Here is a 21,161-nt window from a genome sequence, read left to right as displayed (position 1 = left end):
CAGAGAGAGAGGGAGACACAGAATCCGAAGCAGGCTCCAGGCTCTGAGCTGTCAGCACAGAGCCCGATGCGGGGCTCGAACTCACGGACTGTGAGATTGTGACCTGAGCCGAAGTCGGACGCCCAACCGACTGAGCCACCCAGGGGCCCCGGGGACTCAAAATAAACATTTTTTTTTTTTTAATTTTTTTTTTTCAACATTTTTTTATTTATTTTTGGGACAGAGAGAGACAGAGCATGAACGGGGGAGGGGCAGAGAGAGGGAGACACAGAATCGGAAACAGGCTCCAGGCTCCGAGCCATCAGCCCAGATGCCTGACGCGGGGCTCGAACTCACAGACCGCGAGATCGTGACCTGGCTGAAGTCGGACGCTTAACCGACTGCGCCACCCAGGCGCCCCTCAAAATAAACATTTTATGTATGTTTACACAAATGTGCTGCCAATTCAACTGTGAGTTTCCCAACAAAAGGAAAATAAAGTGATTGATGAGTTTACTTCCATTAAAGCCAGAAATTTTTAATTTTTAAAAGTTAATAATTTTAATTCAGTTTTGGTATAAATTATGTATTTAAACTTAAATAACGTGGGGTTTTTTTTAAAGTTTCTTTATTTTGAAAGAGAGAGCACGTAAGCAGGGGAGGGGCAGAAAGAGAGGGAAAGAGAGATTCCCGGGCAGGCTCTGTGATGTCAGCCCAGAGCCTGGGCTTGAGCAAGGGCTCAAGCTCAGGAACCATGAGATCCTGACCTCAGCCGAAATCACAAGTGCAACACTTACCCGACTTAGCCAACCAGGTGCCCCTAACACACCTACTTTTCAATGTGCATCCAACTGTGTCAACACCGGAACAGAGAGGACCCCGGACAGGCCCAGGGTGGCCAAGCGGCCAGCATCATGCACACCTGCTCCCGCCCTACAAGCATCTGCAGCGGGCCCTAGCACACCTGCAATTAGATGCTCCAGGTGCTGCTCCTCTCCAAGAACCACAACCTTCGCTCTACCCCCTCCCATACTCTCTCTCTCTTTCTCTCCCTCCCTCCCTCCCTCTCTCTCTCTCTCTATCTCAAAATTAATGAATAAACATTTAAAAATGGTACACACACGTTTTCAAATGCAAACCTGTGAAAATTAAAGATCTACATAACCTTGGATTCAGTGATGAGTTTGTTTGTTTTTTTTTTAATGTTTTTATTTTTGCGACAGAGAGAGACAGAGCATGAGCAGGGGAGGGGCAGAGAGAGAGGGAGACACAGAATCGGAAGCAGGCTCCAGGTTCTGAGCTGTCAGCACAGAGCCCGATGCAGGGCTCGAACCCACAGACTGTGAGATCATGACCTGAGCTGAAGTCGGACGCTTAACCGACTGAGCCACCCAGGCGCCCCAGTGATGAGTTTTTAAATAGAACACGAAAAGCCAGTCCATGAAAGAAAAAATTGCTGATGTTTACCATAGTAAAATGTAAACTATCTGCTCTGTGAAAGATCCACTAAAGAGAACAAAAAGAAAAGCCACAGATGGGGAGAAAATGTTTGCAAAACACATCTAAAAAAGGACGTTTATGCAAAATATACAAAGAAACTCCAAAATTGAAAAATGACCAACAACCCATAAATATGAGTAAAGATCTAAACACACCAAAGCAAACAAGATATACAGATGAGGGACGCTCAGTTGGTTGAGCGTCCAACTCTTAATTTCAGCTCATGTCATGATCTCAGGGTTGTGGGATGGAGCCCTGCCTTGGGCTCCACACTATGCATGGAGCCTGCTTAAGATTCCTTCTCTCCCTCTCCCTTTGCTCCTCTCCCCCTCACCTCTTGCACACTACCTCTCTCTTTCTCTCTGTCTCAAATAAAAGCAATAATAAAAAATTTTTAAAGGATGCACAGATGAAAAATAAGCATACAGAATATTGCTCAACATTACTTGTCATGAGGGAAAAGCAAGTTAAAACAACAAGCAAGCGCTGCATATCTATAGAAGTGCCTAAAGTTTTGGGGCGCCTGGGTGTCTCAGTCGGTTAAGCGTCGGCCTCTTGGTTTTGGCTCAGGTCATGGTCTCGAGGTTCGTGAGTTCGAGCCCCACATTGGGCTCCACTCTGACAGTGCAGAGCCTGCTTGGTTCTCACCCTCTCTGCCCCTCCCCTGCTCGTGCTCTCTAAATCTCTCAAAATAAATAAACTTAAAAAATAAAAAAAGAAGAGGCTAAGGTCTGAAGAAAAACTAATAGCGATAGCAACAGGAACTTGAATTCGTTGCTGATGGAATGTATACTGGTACCGCCATTTTGGAAGACACTTTGGCAGTTATTTCCCAAACTAAACATAGTCTCACCATATAAGCCAATAATCATATTCATGGGTATCTGGACAAGTGCTCTGAAAACATGTTCAAGCAAAAACCAGCCTGCATTTATGTACAGCATCTTTCTTCAAAAGGGCCAAATATTTTAACAAAACAGGATACCTTTCAACAGGTGAGTGAATAACCAAGAGAGATGCATGCATGCAATGGAATATTAGTCATCAACAGAAAGGAATGATCTATCGAGCAACGCCAAGACAAGGATGAGGCTTACATGCATGCTACTGAGGAACAGAAGACAATCTGAATAAACAACACACTCTACGATCCCACTTGTATGACATGTGGGACAGGAAAAATTACAGACATGGTAGACCACAGTGACTGAGCGTCTTTTGGGGGCAAGTTGACCAGAAGAATGGGTTGATGAAAAGAGGTGCTGAAGGGCCAGGTGGGAGCGTTCGCCTCTGCTTGGTGAGATCTGCTTGGTGCGTGTGAGCAAATCTGGTCTGAAGTAGCAGTGTCCATAAGAAAAGTCCTTCTCGCTCCAGGGGACAAAGGTCTTCCTCCATCACAAGTGTCACTATTTCAGGACCAGTTCTTAGGGAAATTTCTTTGAGGGTGTGATAACAAAAATAACATAAAATTTCCTTTCATTACTTTTTATTTTTAAACATAGTAAAATATACATGACATAAAATTTACCACTTTCACCATTTTTAATTTATTTTTCTTATTTCTTTCATTTTAGAGAGAGTGTGTGAGTGGGGGAGAGGGGCAGAGGAAGAGAGAGAGAGAGAGAGAGAGAGAGAGAGAGAGAGAATCCCAAGCAGGCTCCACACGAAGCTCAGAGCCCAACACAGGGCTCGATCTCTGGGCGTGACTCTGGGATCACAACCTGAGCAGAAATCAAGAGTCAGACGCTCAACTGACTAAGCCATCCAGGAGCCCTTCACCACTTTTTTAATGTTTCTTTATTCATCTTGAGAGAGAGAGTGTGGGGGAGTGAGGGCGATGGGCAGAGGGAGAGAGAGAGAGAGAGAGAGAGAGAGAGAGAGAGCCCCAAGCAGGCTCCCTGCCCAGTGCCATGATCTGAGCCGAAATCAAGAGTCAGGTATTTAACCGACTGAATCACCCGGGTGGCCCATTTTCACCATTTTTAAATGAATATTCATAATGGTGAATAACCATCACCACTATCATTTTTCATTTCCATCGGCAATGCACGACAGTTTTCACTTCTTCACATCCTCACCGAAACTAGCTTCCAATTTTTAGATAACAGCCATTCTAATGGGTGTGAAGTGGCAACTCAGTGTGGTTTTCATTTTCATTTTTCTGACGTCTAAAGATGTTAAGCATAATTTTATGTGTTTATTGGGGTTGGATTAGGCAATAATCTATTGTGTATGGCACCAAATAACATGCAGAATGTCAGAAAATATTTGCAAATGGAATATCTGATATGAGTTTAGTGTCCAGAATAAAGAAAGAGCTCCTACAACAGCACAGGGACAAGCAACCCGATTAAAAAACAGGCAAAGGACCTGAACAAGCTTGTCTCCAAAGAAAATACACAAGTAACACATGAAAAGATACTCAACATCACCAGCCATCAGGGAAATGCAAGTCAAAATCATGCAGAGGTACCACTTTGTACCCATCAGAAGAGCAACTTAAAAAAAAAAAAAAAAAAAGGACACTACCAATAGTTGGTGAGGATATGTAGCAACTGGAACCGGAGCACATTACCGATGTAAAATGTTGAAGTCACTGTGGAGAACAGTTCAGCGGTTCCTCAAAAAGTCTAAACATAGTTAACACGATCTAGCAATTCCACTCCAAGAAATATACACAAAAACATAGACAACGGGTATAGGAACAAAAACTTGCACACGGATGTTCACAGCAGTACTGTTCACAACAGTGAAAGGGTGGAAACAACCCAAATGCCCTCCAGAAGGATGAATGAACTACATGTGGTCTACCCACACAATGGAGTAATACTTGGCCACAATAAGGACTGAGGTGCCCATTCTCTAAAGTGGATAAACCTCAGGGCGCCTGGGTGGCGCAGTCGGTTAAGCGTCCGACTTCAGCCAGGTCACGATCTCGCGGTCCGTGAGTTCGAGCCCCGCGTCGGGCTCTGGGCTGATGGCTCGGAGCCTGGAGCCTGTTTCCGATTCTGTGTCTCCCTCTCTCTCTGCCCCTCCCCCGTTCATGCTCTGTCTCTCTCTGTCCCAAAAATTAAAAAAAAAAAAAAAAAAAAGTTGGAAAAAAAAAATAAAGTGGATAAACCTCAAAAACACTATGCTGAGGGAAAAGGCTGTGCAGAAAGTCACATATTATATGACTATATTTATACAAAGTGTCCAGAATAGGCAAAGCCACAGAGACGGGAAGCAGGCAAAGAGCTGCACAGGGCACAGTGTGGGGGGTGTGGGGGGACCGCTTAATAGGAAGGGGATTTCCTTTGAGAGTGATGACAGTCGGGCAATATTAGGCATGTACTAACTGTCACTGAATTGAACACTTTAGAAGAGTTACGTTTAGATTATGTGAATTTCACCACATTGAAAATTAAAGAAAGAGGGCCACCTGGCTGTCTCAGTCTCTGGAGCACGCGAATCTTGATCTTGGAGTTATGGGTTCTAGCCCTACGTTGGGTGCAGAGATTACTTAAAAATAAAAAATATTTTAGAAAGAAAGAAAGAAAGAAAGAAAGAAAGAAAGAAAGAAAGGAAGGAAGGAAGGAAGGGAAGCCACTGTGCATCCTCCCTCGCCAGGGAGAGTCCCCTTCCCTCACTGCTCTCAGCCTGGCTTTCCAGACCCTCTGCAGCCCAGCCGGCCAAATTTTGGACATCTGAGCCCCAGCCCACGCCGTGAGGCCAATCCCTCAAACCACCAGCTGTGTGAGGGCTCCAGCTGCCAGCCGCCTGCTCTCTGACTCCTTCAGTGCCCAGCGCTCGGCGACTTCCTCATCCCAAGGTCTTCAAACCTTGCTCTGCTGGAAACCGGATCACAGCACAAGCGTCCAAGGGTCATCTCGTCACAAAAAAGGGAAACGCGTTTTCTGGGCACCAAGATATGCAGGCAGCTTGCTCGGGTGAACTCACAGCAACACTTACGAGGTACTGTTAGTCCCACAGGCTGAAGGGGCAGGAGTGTCTCGTGTACCGTCACACAGCCTCTAAGGCTGCACACTCCCAAAGCCAGGTCTCGGGGCGCCACCGAGAGAAGATGTGTGACTCACAGGAACAATGTCTCCGGCCACGCACAAGAGGCATCCCCGCTGTGGGGGTCACTCGTCATATGCAGGTGGCCCAGGTTCCCTGTGAAGCCACAGAAGCCACGCGGATGCTGCTATAATAATACCCCAGGCCAGGGCTCCCCAAGGGGCGGGTGATTCATGCTATTTTTTCTATCCTTGGTTAGAGCTGAACATGCCTACACCTCACTTCCGTCCACACCCCTCCTCTCTCTACACGCTAAAAATACATTCTGGGTCCTGCCTCACCCCTTCTGACCATGATCTGGCTCAGCTGAGGCTCCCCACAAAACCCCAGGGGCCTCCGCAGGCACGCAGAGGGGAGGGGGATGCCTGTCTGAGGCAGAGGAAGCCTTTGCCTTTGGGAGCCTGGGTCCACAAGTGTTTGTTTGTTTGTTTGTTTGTTTTTTCTGTACAGGCCTCAGGGGACACCAGAGACTCATGCAGAGGTGCCCTCTCTGGTCGGTCACCCAGAGAGGGACAGGTCTCCATTTGGATGCTAACTTCAAAATGTCAGCATCTCCAACCCCAGAAAACCCGAGAATAGACAGACCCCCACCCCCTGCACTTCCTGTGGGCCCCTCTCCCAGTCAGCAGCAGTTTGAAACAACCACTGAATCCCTTTTAATCTCAGTAGCAGAGGTACCTCAGGGAGGCACAGAAAGACAACACTCCGCCCGGTCACAGCACCTCATCTGTGTCTGTTGGGTGCCGGCTGGCCCTTTAAGGGAGTGAGGGCAGAACAGGCTGCGGAGCCAACACCCCCACTTCTGTGAGGGACCAGGGTGGAGCCAGAAGGCAGGGAGGGAAGTGGCGAGCCGAGCCGGGAGTGGGAGCTGCGTGGTAGGATGCTGCGGGGAGGGGAGAGAGGAGGGGTTTTCGGCCTCCATCTGGACAGGATATCTGTGCAGGGGCTTCATTCTCAGAGACTTTAGTCCATTTTCCACATGATGCACATTATGCAGCTGGCCTCATCAGGGTTCTAAATCAAAGCCAGCGTCTGCAAAGGGTAGGAGCAAAGAAAGTGCCCTGAGGGCCTCATGCGACACATTCACCGGGGTCTTGCTCCTCTCTGTGACCAACTCCCACATAGGTCCCTCCTTGCGTGGCATCCAGGCTCTGCTGGTCACAGGAAAGGCCACAGGCCAAAGCCAGGCTGGGCCCAGAGCTCTGCGTGTTTCCTGGGAAGGTCGAGGGGTGGCACGCCCCGGGACAGCCCAAGGCACAGTAGTCACCACTGCTGCCCTCTGCCTGTGGGAGAGCTGGCCTGGTGGGGCTCCCGGGGACCCAGTCCTCCTGTGGCAGGTAGGCAGGTGGCTGCTCTCCCTGTGCCACACGACCTGCTAACAACACAGCCTCTGGGAGGCCAGGACGTGGGCCTTTCTCCTCTTCCTCCAGGACCACTGACTGCCAGGGATCCACCGGGCCATAGGTCAGCCACGCAATGGCCTCCTGGACACTAGACTCCGAGGCTCTTCTCGGGGAACTGACACAGTCCTGGCTCGGCAGCAGACCGGTTCTGTGGGCCCCTATCCAGGTCTAGAACAGAGCATGGGGGGTGGGGGGAAGGGCTCAGGCAGCATGTTCAGGACTCTGCCTGGAAGGAGCTTCCCCTGCTCCTCCAAGAAGCTCTCCAGACATCCCCACCCAGAGTCCAAGCAACGACTGTGCTTGGAACATGTTGTCTCACCCTCCATGTGCCAGCCCAGCCTCAGCACAGGACCCTGAGTCTCTTCAGGACCCTCAGTAATCCGTGCTGGTGACAGGTGTCGAGGACAGAGAGAACCCCTGGCCGCTGCTCTAGGCACTTCCATCAGCTACAGAGACTGGGCACCCCCTCTTGAACCCCCATCACACACACACTGAGATGCTGTTGGAACCAGCACCTTTGGGCTAAGGGCAGCAGACCTGGACCCATCCGTGGAGCCACAGGAGGCCCCCACCTCCTACAGGAAAGTATTTCCTATGTGGGACCAGGAATCACCACCAAATGGACCACGCATACCTCACCCTCTGTTACTGCCCTGCTCCCTGGACAGCCGACCCATGGCTCCATATCACCACTGGAGGGTTCTAAATACCCTGGCTGGTGACATGGGTCTACAGAGGAGGGCTGGGTGCCCGCAGCCCAGAAGATACATTCCAGGGTGATGGAATCTGCCTTCGTGCCCAGACACCCCAGGGGTCTTGACAGTGATGGCCACTGCCTGAGAAAAGGGGGTGGCCTCCACCAAGGACAAAACGCTCAGCTTTAAGCTTTGAGTTATACTTTTGGGCAACAATCTTGAGAACTGGGCTCCCTCTTTAATTTTCTTTTTTAAATTTTCTGGACTCCCTTTTGAGAAACACAAGGACTAGGCAGAGGGAAACCCGGCAACGGCAAGGGGATCAGGGAAGAGCAGGTCCGAGGGCACCAGGAAGCATCACCTCCCGTCCACCACCCACAGTGGGGAACCTGAGACCACCTGCTGGGGCTGCTCCCTGCCCCCCTCCTGCCCAGCGAGGGGCAGGAGCCTCCAGGCCAGTGGGGGGCTGGGGGGGGAGGGGGAGGTGTCTGATGCGACCCTCCAGGTAGTACTCACCGTGGCACCACAAAGAGACACGTGTGGAGTGTACTCAGTGCTCATGGTGCCAGCATGCTACCCAGGGGAACAGGAGAGGCCAGGCACTCCACAGTGGCCACCAGAGCGGTAGCCCATAGACCACCGAAGGCCCCAGGGATAGTATAAGCACCGGGTCCTCCCCGCAGAAACCTTCAGAGAAGAAGCGGGGACGAGACGTGTGGCAGCTGCAGACAGCACCATTGTTTGCACCTTAAACTGACCATACACCTCACAGGGGCTGCTACTCAGAAATGAAAAGAAACCCACAACAGAGAATAAAGCTAATTGTTCTGATGCATTTGAGACACAGCGTGTAAATGTAAACCGACTACATATACCCAAAAAAGCTGAAAGCACTGACAAAGGCCCCCATGCTAGCCCCCAACTCTCACCAGAAGTCCACATCTTTGTCGGGTCAGAATGTAGGCAAGCCCAGACTCTCCCTCAACCCCTGCCGTGAGCTGTGCACGCACCTGGAAGTCCCCATTGTGCACACTGTACAGGGACTGGAAGAAGGCCACTGGAGACGGCACGTTCTGGTAGAAGCTTCTCTTCACCCTGGGGCCAAGAGAGGACACCTGGAGGCCTATGCACGCCCAAGGAGGGCCCTTGGAGGCCCAGCTCCAGGAGGCATGATGTCCCCGCAGGAGCTTTGCTCTCTTCCAGCCAGAGGTGGCCCTGCTTCACCTGGGCTGCTGCCATTCTTACCTCTTGTTGGCTCCAAGACCCGACACTTGCCCCTGTGGCCTCCCTGCCTAAGGGCCCCATAGAACTGACTTATACCAAGACACGTGTCCTTTACAGGATGAGCTGTCATGGTGGGTTCAGGGCTACAAGGTGACCGCTTGTGTCCACAGCCCACAGAGGGAGCTGGCACCTTCGGGAACCACACTTGTGCTCCTGGCAGACAGGGGGCAGCTTCCTACCCCACCTGACTCCTCACTGAGCAACAGACCCACTGGCCCTGTCACGAGGATGTGGCACAGGGCTCCAACACAACAGGTCCCCAGCAGCCTCACCAGCCTCCCAGGGGAGGAAGTGGCCTCTCCAGCTCCCCACCTCAAGAGTCCCCAGTCCCACCTCCTCTGACCCCTAGGTTTCTCTTCCTAAGACCTGGCAATTTCCTCCACTTTGCTCCCCCTCTGCTTCTCTCTCCTCCTTCTGGACACCACCACTGGCCTCCCAGCAGGTCCTCTCCATATCCTTGTACCCCCAAAAGGTATTCTCAAAATATAAACCAGATCTTGTCACACACAGGTTCACACGCTTCAGGCATTTTCTTATGCTCCCAGGTCGAGCCTGGCCTTCACAGCCCCACCAAGCACCCGCTTCCTCACCTGGCAACTGAGGAACTCCCCCACAGGTCCAGCGCAGAGGGTTAAAAACCCCCCACCCCATCCAGGGCCAGAGGTTTGGCCCGAGATGCCCCACCTACCACACACCTACACACAGACATACTGACTCACATGCACACACATTGACATGCACACGGAAACTCACCCAGAGTCACATGAACACATTCATGCACACACGCGTGCGCGCGCACACACACACACACACACACACACACACACACACACACACACCTTGGCTACCGACCTGGGTGAAAGCTTGAACAGGAGGCAGGTCAGGCTGGTCAGTAGCAGAAAGACAGGTACAGCGACAAGGGTGCCGTCAGGCTGCCCCCGAGGTGACAACAGGGGGCCTGTGGGTAGGAAGGGCCCAGGGTCGTGAGCCTCCTTGGCACCAGGATGTTCCTTCCAGTCCACATGGCAAAGCACCCCTGGGAGTGCCCCGGGCCACAGTGGAAATTTTCTCATAGGCCACAGAGGTTTGCGTCATGCCTGCTAATGAATCACCTACCCCTGGGTCTCACCTCCTCCATCCGCAAGGTCATCAGTGTCAGCCACCCTTCCTAGCAGGTAACGGCCCAGCCCAGCCCTTCCTAGGGAGATGAGACCATGTCCAGCCTCCAGAGCCAGAAGCATAGGCCTGGTGGGCCACACTCACTCCCAGTGACAGACAATAACTATACTTTCCAAGAAGCCCAATGCTTGGCAAGTTAAAAATCTCAGATTTCCAGGGGAAGGTGGGTCAACCGGGGTACAACTGCCTCAGGGAGGAAGTTCCAGGGGGGGTGAAAAGGTGGGAGGGTGTGACAAACATGGGAAGGGAGGCGCTCTGGGAGGGAGACCCCCACCTCGGGCAGAGGTCTGGGGAGAGGGAAAGCACACGGGCTGGCTCCAGTCACTCCACTGGCCCGCATAGTGCTGTTCCTCCGCCAGGTCATCCTCCGGTGAGGCCATCTGGACGCGCAGCCTGGCCTCGTAGCTGGAACCAGGGTCCAACTCGACGGCTTCAAGCCTGAGCCAGGTCACCCCAAAAATGTGATCCCTGTGCTGGGCCTGCTGTGGGGTAGAGAACAGTTGTCATTTGCTGAGGGTGACAGGGTCCATCAGCCCTCAAGAACACACATGCACACACACAACCGCACACACAGGCACACACGCAGGCACATGTACACACACTGACACTCATCTACCCCCATGTGCGCTTGCACACACAAACACGCTCACTACACTCACACACTCATATATATAGGCATACCCGGTGCTCATCACTCATATAAAGACACATATTCACGTACACACAGGTACACTCACATACAAATGCACATGTGCACAGTCACACCCCTGACTCTGGCCACCTCCCCTCCTCATTATTCCAAGTTGACATCTCCCGAGTGGCCCTTGGCTGCGGCTCCCAGAAGACAGAGGCCCCTGGAGTAGTCAGCCCAGCGTTACCTCCCAGGTCTCCCCCTGCCTCTTGAAGGCCAGCTCATAGCTGAGCATGGAGATCAGAGGCTCCAAAGCAGGACTGACGCTCCAGGTCAGGACACAGTAGTCAGAGCTGACATTGCTCTGCAAATCAGAGGGAGGGTCCAGCTTCACTGAAACAGAATGAGGCCACGTGAGGGTGTGCGTGTCAGCATGCCCAGCACCGGGGGTCTGAAAAATGCTGGGGGCAGGGAATGGTCAAGGCCCTTCCAGACAAGGGGCCTCACTGGGAGGCAGGTCTCCATCTCCTCCCCGCTGCTGTCTCCCAGTGAGGCCTCAGGTGGGACGAGATGACAGTGAGTTCCTACGGCCCCTGCAGCCATAAGCTTCCCAGGGTCTTACCGGACTTCTTCCTACTGTGACTGAAGTGTATTTCAAGTGACTCAAGTCGTACCCTTGCCCCAACTTACGGCCCTGAGTCTTCGTCCTCCTCCTGAACCCTACCTCTCCACTAACCAGTGGGCCCCTCCCTCCCAGGGGCCCTGCTCGCTCATAGCCCTGGGTATCTCTTAGCAGGGACAGAGAGCACCCACTGAGCCATGGAGGTTAAGGGCAATGGGACCCTGCCCCCAATCCCCCTGAAGCCAGGATGTTCCCCACCAGAGCACCCTACCCCAGGCCTCACCATGTCTCCGGGGCAGGTACTGTGGGTCCACCAGGCTGACCTGCTCCTTCCCAGAGACGTAACGGTGGAAAGTGATGGTGAAGTTGTCAGAAGGCACAAGCACCTCCTCAGGTGGCAGCACCAGAGTGCACTCGCTGGCCCGGAAGACACATCTGTGACTGCTGCCCACGGCGTGGTTGCTGGAAAGGGTATATGTCGCCACCAAGGGGCCACTGCACCAGCCCAGCCCCTACTGCTGCTATCATGGGGACCCATTCTCACCACTGGCCCCTGGCCCCTGCCCAGGTGGGCCTGGCCCTCCAGCCTCACCTGGTAAAGAGGAGCCAGGGACTGGGGCCCTGACCCAGCTCTACAGCAGACCAGTGGCAGTCGATCCTTAGGATGTTGTTGTTGAGGCAGATGAAAGATCCAGCCCCGAGCCCTGGGAACAGTGACGTTTGGGAGCTCACGACGGCTGCTTCAGGGCAGGATTAGTACCTAGCAGCTGACACTCTGACAGGGCAGTCCCCTGAGAATGATCCCAAGACAATGCATCAAGGGCAGGGCTGGGAGGTGATGAGCTCTGACCCATGGTGCATGGGTGGGAATGAAGTCCAGGTTGGTCCCTGGAGGACAGCCCCAAGCACAGTTCGAGCCAAAGCCTTCGCTGTGGAGTGAGACAGATGACAGCCCTGCCCCCCAAGCCCTCCACCCCCTGGCCTCACACAGACACCAGTGCCCAGCCCTCACCTCCTCCTTCCCCGTGGATGGAGACTCCCAAGCCAACCCAAGGGCTGATGCACGTGCAGATCAGGAGCCAGGTACTCAACTCCCGCATCAGGGCCTCAGTCTCCAAGGTCCATCCTGCAAGGAACTGGGCTGAGAGCACCCCCCTGGGGACAGTCACCATGAGGGCTGCTCTCTGTGGAGAGAACCCCCCTGATAGGTGCTCACCGTGAGGGCTCCCCCTGTGAGGCATGCTCCCCATGAGGTCCACTCCCTCTGGAGTGTGCTCCTCACTGACAGCTCTGAGTGGGTCACTACCAATACCCTCACCGTGTCCCATGACAGGGATTGGACACCACTGCCTGAGCTGCTCCCATAAGAAACTGAAGCTCAGAAAGATACATTGGCCAGACCAAAGATTCGTGGCTACAGCATATAGCATGGTGCCCTCCAACCCAGATCTTCTGGTGGGTTCTGGACTCTGAACCAGCTATGTGTCTGAGTCTGCCTACACGTTTCTTCTCTGGGACAGGCATCCTCTGCCAATACAGCCCCCTGTTGCTGGGCCCAGGTCCTGTCGTGCAAGGAAGGCAGGGTAAGGGTAACTTTGTGCCGACTGCGTAGCTTGCCTCATACGCTTGAGTTCCCACAGCAGCCCTGTGAGGTAGAAAGACCGTCCCTACACACAGACAAGCAAGCTGAGTCCCAAGGAGGGGAAATGCCTTGCCCAGGGTCACACAGCCAACGTCTACACATCCTGTCTCCTTAAACAAAGACCCATCCCAATGTTCTGGCCCGGGATCAGGTAGGAGGATCGCAGTGGCGTGTCCTTGCAACAAAACCGCACTCCCCAAGCTCTGTCGATCGCATCCCTGTTTAGAAGGTGCCGGTCCTGCGAAGGAGAGCACCCCAAGAGAGGAGTGCCAGCCTGAGCAACAGGATCCCTGGGGGGACCAGGGGTAAGCTGGAGGCGGAGGGACTGGGTGTTCACAAGTGCCTGGGTGCTGGGAGGCTGTTGACTTCCTATCACCCTATTTGTAGCTCCAGATGGTGCGCTGATAGTTCCTAAGCAGGAAGCAGGGCCAGCCTGGTTATGCAAGCCTGATGGGTGATAAGGAGGCAAAAAAGCAGCACAGACCACAGCACGTAAACCTTCGAGGAGCCTGCACACACGCAGGGGGGCAGACACCACCCCAACACCCCAGCAGCCCAGCCATGTACCCACAGGACTGACCCCTGTTAAGACCCATGCTCAGGAAGACTGCACCCTTTCCTAGCAAGCAGCGTCACCTAGCAGCACCAGCCACAGCACGGGAGGCTGCAGCGAGTTTACCCGCCCCCCCCCCCCCCAGCGTCTGTCCCCTCCTGCACAGCGATTGGGTGGAGACGGGGGAGCAGCCGGACAACAGCCCGTGGCCAGGGTGTGTAGTGACAGGATCAGAGCGAGCATCAGGTCGGGGGGCCTGAGGCACAGCAGCCACTTCAAGCTGAAGAGCTAACCCAGGCCCCAGTGGAAGGAGCCCTCCGTCTATGCAGAATTGGGCCAGCTGGGCCAGACCATCCCAGATGGTTCGAGAGCACAGGGTGGGGTGGCTCCAAGCCCAACAGGCCCCGGAGCAGGGACAGCTGAGAGCTACCGGGGCCAGGACCCACCCTGTGGGAGCAGCGGAGACCTATGCAGGGCCACCTGGGGGGATGGTCCCTGCTTCTCCTCTGAGAACTCTTCCCACAGAGAAGGCTTCTGTCTCTACAAAGTGAGCTGGGCAGGGTGGCGTGCCGCCCCACACCTGGCACCTGGCACCTCTGCTCTTAGCACGTGTCCAGCCGGTTGCCACGAAAGCCCGGGCACCACTGGCCTCTGTCTCCTCTGGGCTACCCACGTCCTTGACAAACAGAAACTGGGCCGGGCAGTGTAGAAACCCCCGTCCGCATACTCCGTGGTCCTGGAACAGGCACTGGGATGACACGAGGGAGATCTAATCACAGCTCAGACAACCCCGGACCATCTCACAGGATGGCTGTCAGAGCAGCAGGAGGGAAGCCAGTGTCTCTCCCTCGCGACAGTCTTGCCAGGGAGCGCGGCTGACGCCGGCACCCAGCCCTGCCCCTCCCCCGTCAGGTCTGCGGCCACCGCCTTCAGCCCACAAGCACTCTGGTCCCTTCTCAGGACGCATCTCCTCCATGACCCTCCTCAGGGTCAAGTCCGTGAGGTCGGCCCACTAGGGCCTCCCAGATTTCCTGGCCTGGCTTCCTGGCCCGCCACAAAGTTAAGGGCTGCCTCATAGCTGGACTCCTGCATCAGAACCTTCACACACTGCCACGAGGAAGCATGCTGCAGGGAAAGGTTTCCAGACAGACTCAGACCCTCACCTTCCCTGGCCCTCACACCCTGAGCACTCACCTGATGCCAGAGGAATCCCTGCCAGATGAGGGTGCCTGCAGACCATCCTCCAAGATGGCTTCACGCAGATTGCCGCATCCCCTTGGTGTCCCCTCTTAAACAGTCTCTGTTTTTATTTTTTTAAGTTTACTTATTTATTTATTTGGGGGGAGGGAGGGGGCAGAGAGAGAGCGAGCGAGAGAGCACGTGAGCGAGCGAGGGAGGGGCAGAGGGAGGGAGCGAGAGAGAGAATCCCGAGCAGACTCCACACCCAGTACAGGCCCCAACATGGGGCTCCGTGTACCAACTGTGAGATCATTACCTGAGATAAAACCAACAGTCAGATGCTTAACCAACTGAGCCATCCGGGCTCCCAGACTATATATTTTTTTAAATGGAACTCACTCTAGGTCTCCCGCTGGTCTAATACACCTCACACTGTCTCCTCTGCCCGACCTCCTTCCGTATCACATGCCCCTTCCTTCATGAAGCACTCCCCAAGCTCCCTAGGGTCTCTCTGGCCGGACCAGACGTGACAGAGCAAAGCCAGTCAGCTCATGACAGAAGCAGGGTAGCAGGTAGTGCTGTGGGAGCAGCTCAGAATAAGGGTGTCGATACAGTTCTCTGTGGGGGGCCTGGGGGTTAAATGGAGAAAAACGATGCACCTTCTCTTCCTGCACGTGTTAACTGACCTCCTCTGCCCAGAGACTCCCTCATAGCACCTTTGCGGCCCTGTCAGCAAAGCTCCCTGCTAAGCTGCCTCTTTACACAAGGCTCTTCCAGGGTGAGACACTGTCTGATTCATGTTGTGCCCCCTGCACCTAGCCCCAACAGGATAAGAAATGCATCCCGAATCTCCCTACAGACACTGACCTTGCCTTTAAATGGTGTTGATGCTTTGGGCCCCCGGGAGCAGGACTCTGGATGTTACTTGAGCACAGATCCTCATCTCCCCTTCTTCTGCTTGGCAGAGTTGATCCTCCTTCTGGAACCCCACCCTCACGTGCTGCCACCCATAGCTCCAAAGGGGCGATCCCAAGACCCTGGCTTCTCTTCTGCCCGAAGGCCCCCCAAGGGCATGGGGGTTTGAAGAGGTTTTGCCAGCCGCAGGGCCTGGTCTTCATCTCCACTCATGGCCATCGCAATCTCAGACCATCTGGCCCCAGAACCACCCCTCGCTGTTATTGAGGAAGCAAAGTCTTCCATACCTAAAACTCAACGTGACAAACTCAGATCCTTCCCTCTGCCCAATGGTACTCAGGCCAGGTAGTGATAGCTGTCATTCTTCAGCAAATACTGCCAACATGCTGTCTCTTGGAGACATCCAAGACCAGGACACCCGAGGAGGTAAAACTAGGGCGACGCTCCCAACCACTTCAAAGTCCATCCACAGGCTCCTCCCAGGGCCCAGGGATGGCCTGCTGTCTGCCACTCTCTGCCATCCACTCATGCTGACTTGAGTGTAGAGAAGTCCAAATCACAGACTCACCTTCCCAGATGCATCTGCTGGGTCCCATGGCAAGTCGGAGGGCCCCCCACCCACCAACCTCCAGACCTGGAGGTGACCGCTCCTGCGTTTGCAGCGAAGTCTCTCTGCCTGATTCAGGATATAACTGCAGTGAGCAGTGACGTGAGCCTCCCACGGCAGGCTGACACAGGCCGCCCACATCTGAAACCACGATGCAGATCAGAGCAGCTGTCCCAAGTGGGGTTGAGAGACAACTGCTACCACTAATCATAAACCCGGGAACTAGAAGGTGGGATGATCCTTCTTTCCCCATGACACCAAAGGTAGGCTTTGGTGATTCGACCTTTGATCGGTGGAGTGTCTGCTGCATTCCTCCCAAGAAACACCGCTGGAGAGAATGTTAAACACAAAATTAATGTCTTCTCAGTTAAAGAAAAACAAATGATACAAAAGAAAAGTAAAAACAAGACTCCCCTTTATTTCACCCCAGAGGGAGCCTCTGCGAGACGTTAGGCACAAGTCCTTCCAGACAAAGCTGAAGCTCAAACAAATGGACATTTTTAAAGATTTTTTATTTTCAATGTTTATTTATTTTTGAGAGAGAGAGAGAGAGAGAGAGAGAGAAAGAGAGAGCGTGAGCAGGGGAGGGGCAGAGAGAGAGGGAGACACAGAATCCGAAGCAGGCTCCAGGCTCTGAGCTGTCAGCACAAAGCCCGACACGGGGCTCGAACCCACGAACTGAGAGATCATGACCCGAGCCAAAATGGATGCTTAACCGACTGAGCCACCCAGGACATTTTTAATGGATTCATACTGTGCTGAGCTTTGCAGCCTCTTTGTTCCTCTGGCTATTCTCAACATCCTTCTAGGTCAGCACATAAAAACCTTTCATATGCCTTTAAGGGTAGCACATGCCATGGCTCAATAATCCCGCTGACGGACCTGTGGATTGCTGCCTATATGTTTTTTATTTCTTGAGATACATACCATTATATTAATTTCCAGTGCACATATGCAACTTTAAACAAGGCAGTGAACAAGTCTGGGCATGGACCTTAACTCATCAGAATGAGTACTTCTATACAAATCATTGCTAGAGGTAAGGGGTGCCTGGGTGGCTCAATTGGTTAAGCGTCTGACTTCAGCTCAGGTCATGATCTCACGGTGTGTGGGTTCAAACGTCACGTCAGGCTCTGTGCTGACAGCCCAGAGCCTGGAGCTCGCTTTGGATTCTGTTGTCTCCCTCTCTCTCTACCCTTCCCCCGTTCATTCTCTCTCTCTCTCTCTCTCTCTCTCTCTCTCTCTCAAAAATAAATGAACACTAAAAAAAAAAAAAATAATAATGCTAGAGGTGGAACTGTGGGGTCTTAGGTTCAGCATTTAAAAATACTGACCCTGCCAAGTGACATTCCAAAAACATACCAACTTCTACTCACAACAGAAATGTAAGAATGCCTGTCGCCAGCCGCCAGCCGTGTACATTATCAATCTTTTAAATCTTTGCCTGTCTGATAGGCAAAGATACCTCAGGGTTGCTTTCATTTACACTTCACTGATTATTAGTGAAGATATGCATCTTTTCATTTACTTATCGGGTCTGTGCTCCTTGGGGTACCAAATAAGGTCACAGTTCAACGTGCATGTGTGTGCTCTGTGCATCCAAACATCTTGGGCAAGTTTCAGATACCCCAGAGCCACAGCTCTGGGGTCTGAGGACACCAGGACCCACAGAGAGATGAACTCAAAGGCTCCAGCTCACACAACACCTCAGGAACGGCCAGAAACATAAATCATACATCTTTCCACTTTAAAATTTAATCAGCTTGGCGCCCATCTTCCCTACGACAAGCACGTATGTGTATATTGACTGAAGCTTCTCTAGTATCCTTAGAAAGAGAGCTTCCTTCTCTCTGTCAGGGTCCCTCTCTCACCTTGTTGAAACTAGGATTTGCTACCTTAAGTCCAGCAGACCACACCATCCACACCATGACCCCTAAGGTAGAGACCACAAAAGCTGGAAAGGGAGGAAATCCTGGAAGGAAAAAAAGCTAGAGAGGAGAGCACCAAATTCTACATCTAAACTCTACATACGTACAGACAGACAGACATATATACACTATACCAAAATCTCTGGATGACCCTCCGAACTGTATGTATACAGGCCAACTCTAAACAGCCCAGCTAAGGTTAAACAACCTGAACAGAAGTTTCAGCGGCTGCCTACCTCAGAGACACAAAAGTTTACGCTCTGCTTTATATACAAATTAAAAAATCAACACTCTCCAGAGAAACATAACAGAATCTGGTATCTATGGTCTATATCATTCATAATTTCCAAGATGAATCCAAGAGCATTAGACATAAGAACAGAATTACGTGATCCACACTTAAGAAGAAAGGTAATCAATGCACACAGACTCCCAGGACTAAGTTGTTGGAAACAGCACAGGTTTTAAAGCAGCTACTCTAACTATGCTCGAAGATGTAAAGGAAAATATGGTTCCAACGGATAAAAAGGAAATATGGGAGGAGAGACACACACTATAAAAAAGAACCACAAGGAAAGTATATGAGAAAAATACAGTATCTCATTTTTTTTTTATGACATTTGTTTTTGAGAGAGAGAGACACAGCACGAGCAGGGGAAGGGCAGAGAGAGAGGGAGACACAGAATCCGGAGCAAGCTCCAGGCTCTGAGCTGTCAGCACAGAGTCTGACGCGGGGCTCAAACTCACAAACCGTGAGATCATGACCTGAGCAGAAGTCAGACGCTTAACCGACTGAGCCACCCAAACGCCCCTCTCGTTTTGTATTATTATTCTTATCTATCTATCTATCTATCTATCTATTATTTACTTACTTTATTTTCGAGAGAGAATGCAAGTTCATGAGCAGGGGAGAGGGGCAGAGGGAGAGAGAGAATCTTAAGCACTGTCCACGCTGGCATGGAGCCTGACTTGGGGCTCAATCCCATGACCCTGGGATCATGACCTCAGCTGAAATCAAGAATCAGACACTCAGCCAACTGAGTCATCCAGGTGCCCCAAACACAGTAACTTAAATAAAAAGAATGCATCGTAACAGCGCAAAGTACTAGGAAAACAGGTAAGAGAGGACATCAGTCAAAGTCAACACAGTGCCCTTCTTGGATGATAGGAGGGAGCCAAGGAGAGTTCTGGAAAATCACTAGGATTAGTCAGAGTCCTAAATATGAAGCAGCCCTATATATTCTTTTTTTTCCTTAACCTAGTAGCAGTGCATCTCCATCATTACAAAACAAGAAAAGTGGACGCTGAATGTCACATTTTCAAGGCACAGTGTAGATTATTTCATCATCAATTGGATGGCAAAGGGCTGTTTATGATGCAATGACACCTCAGCCGGTCAACATTATCAGCCTAAGCACTAAGTCACTGGCACTATTCTCCATACACCACAGAGTTTCTTCAAAAAAACTAAATAAAAAAATGAAGCAACCATATTAAATTACTTAATGCCTCATTTGTTAACCAAGCCAGGAAAACCATTTTCTGACAATGACTTGCCTTTAATTGCAGCAGCTGAAGAAGTCAGGTCCAGAGAAAATGAATTTAAGACTATAGGCGTTTTGGAAAACAGCTGTTCTAAAACCTAAGGACACTGAAAGCAACAGCAATAGTCAAACAAAAATGAGGTAAATGAGGGGCACCAAGGTAGCTCAGTCAAACATCGGACTTTTGATCTCGGCTTGGGTCAGGATCTCACCATCATGAGATCGAGCCCCACATGGGGCCTGACACTGGCAGCACGGGGCCTGCTTGGGATTCTCTCCCTCCCTCCCTCTCTGCCCCTCTCCCGCTCGCACGCTCTCTCTCAAAATCAATGAACTTAAAAAAAAAAATTTTTAATGAGGAAAATGATTTGAAGTAATTTTCCTTGAATCATGATGAATCCACAGATGTTACTGATTCTGCTCAACTGTTTCTTCCACGAGTCAATGCCTCAGCACAGAGCTGAGAAGCAACTGAAGAATTAGCCTGTATGCATGGTCTGTGGAACAGCCCAACAACTGCAAACACGAATATTTTCAAAGTTGAGAAAACACTAATTCAGTAGAACACGGATTAGAACCTGCTAAAACGTAATACGGCAAATCCTTTGTGGAAACTGTGTCTCTCATCAGTATTGACTCTATTCAATCTACTGGTAACATCAACAGTTAACTTCATTTGCTCTCAGGCACTTAACCAGCTTTACCAGATGCATATTTGTAATCTACTTTGATGACAAGAAACGCTACCTTTGAACCCCAGTCAAGCAAAATGATACCCATTCTTTTCATCAGTAGACCAGCATCATAAAATGCTGTACACAATTACTACGGTTACATTTTGAATTTAGTCTATAAAAAAGTTACGGAAGTTTCTTTTCCTAGATTTTGATTCCTGCCCCATAAAGTGTATTTACTATCTGGCCCTTTACAGAAAGAGTCTGTAAACCCCTGAAATTGACAATCATTACCACCATTTTGCACATGACAAAATAAAGGCAGAGGTTCAGCGATTTGACTGAGGTCTCCCAGCTAAGCGGACATGCAGGCTAACATCGGAGCACACGATATTCACCACTGACCCGACAGCAAACACACAGAGAAGATCTGAGGAAATAAAACTGATGGCATACGTAGGAGACACTAAAGGTACCACCCACGTTATAAACCCACGTTATAAACAGAACAAGCTGTTTTAGAATCTAACCAGAGACGATGGGCTCAGGACCTGGCCTATGTGTCATGGCAAAAAGAAAACCATCATGTCAAACTTAAAGCTTAATCACTTCCTCAAAAAAAGTACAAATCTGTCTTAGAGGCATAAATTTATAGCTCATGATTTCACAAGTGAGACTTTATTATCAAGAGATTTGGAAGGGGTGCCTGGGTGACTCAGTTGAACATCCAACTCTTAATTTTGGCTCAAGGTCATGATCACGGTTTG

The 21,161-nt window shown here is 51.4% G+C and overlaps 1 protein-coding gene across 4 annotated transcripts; it reads right to left on the bottom strand.

Moving 5' to 3' along the window:
- Positions 1 to 433: 433 nt before the first annotated feature.
- IL9R (interleukin 9 receptor) lies at positions 434 to 21,000 on the bottom strand. 4 transcript variants are annotated; one of them, XM_060647903.3, is made up of 10 exons: positions 14,436 to 21,000; positions 12,365 to 14,405; positions 11,945 to 12,056; positions 11,636 to 11,814; positions 10,978 to 11,123; positions 10,374 to 10,581; positions 9,773 to 9,878; positions 8,647 to 8,731; positions 4,601 to 7,109; positions 434 to 4,356 (listed from the first exon to the last, which is right to left on the bottom strand). In XM_060647903.3, the coding sequence occupies exons 2-9, from the start codon at positions 12,780 to 12,782 to the stop codon at positions 6,609 to 6,611; spliced, it is 1,755 nt and encodes a 584-aa protein (XP_060503886.1). In that variant the 5' UTR covers positions 12,783 to 14,405; positions 14,436 to 21,000; the 3' UTR covers positions 434 to 4,356; positions 4,601 to 6,608. The 4 variants fall into 4 exon arrangements, with proteins under 4 accessions (XP_060503886.1, XP_060503883.3, XP_060503884.3 ...); XM_060647900.3 differs by having other exon boundaries at positions 12,365 to 12,493; positions 16,210 to 21,000; XM_060647901.3 differs by having other exon boundaries at positions 10,374 to 10,578; positions 12,365 to 12,493; positions 16,210 to 21,000.
- Positions 21,001 to 21,161: the final 161 nt, after the last annotated feature.

This window comes from Panthera onca, chromosome E3, assembly GCF_046562875.1.
Source record: "Panthera onca isolate mPanOnc1 chromosome E3, mPanOnc1 haplotype 2, whole genome shotgun sequence".
Taxonomy (NCBI): Eukaryota; Metazoa; Chordata; class Mammalia; order Carnivora; family Felidae; genus Panthera; species Panthera onca.
The sequence above is the reverse complement of the archived record's forward strand: the minus strand, read 5'-3'. Positions and strand labels throughout refer to the sequence as shown.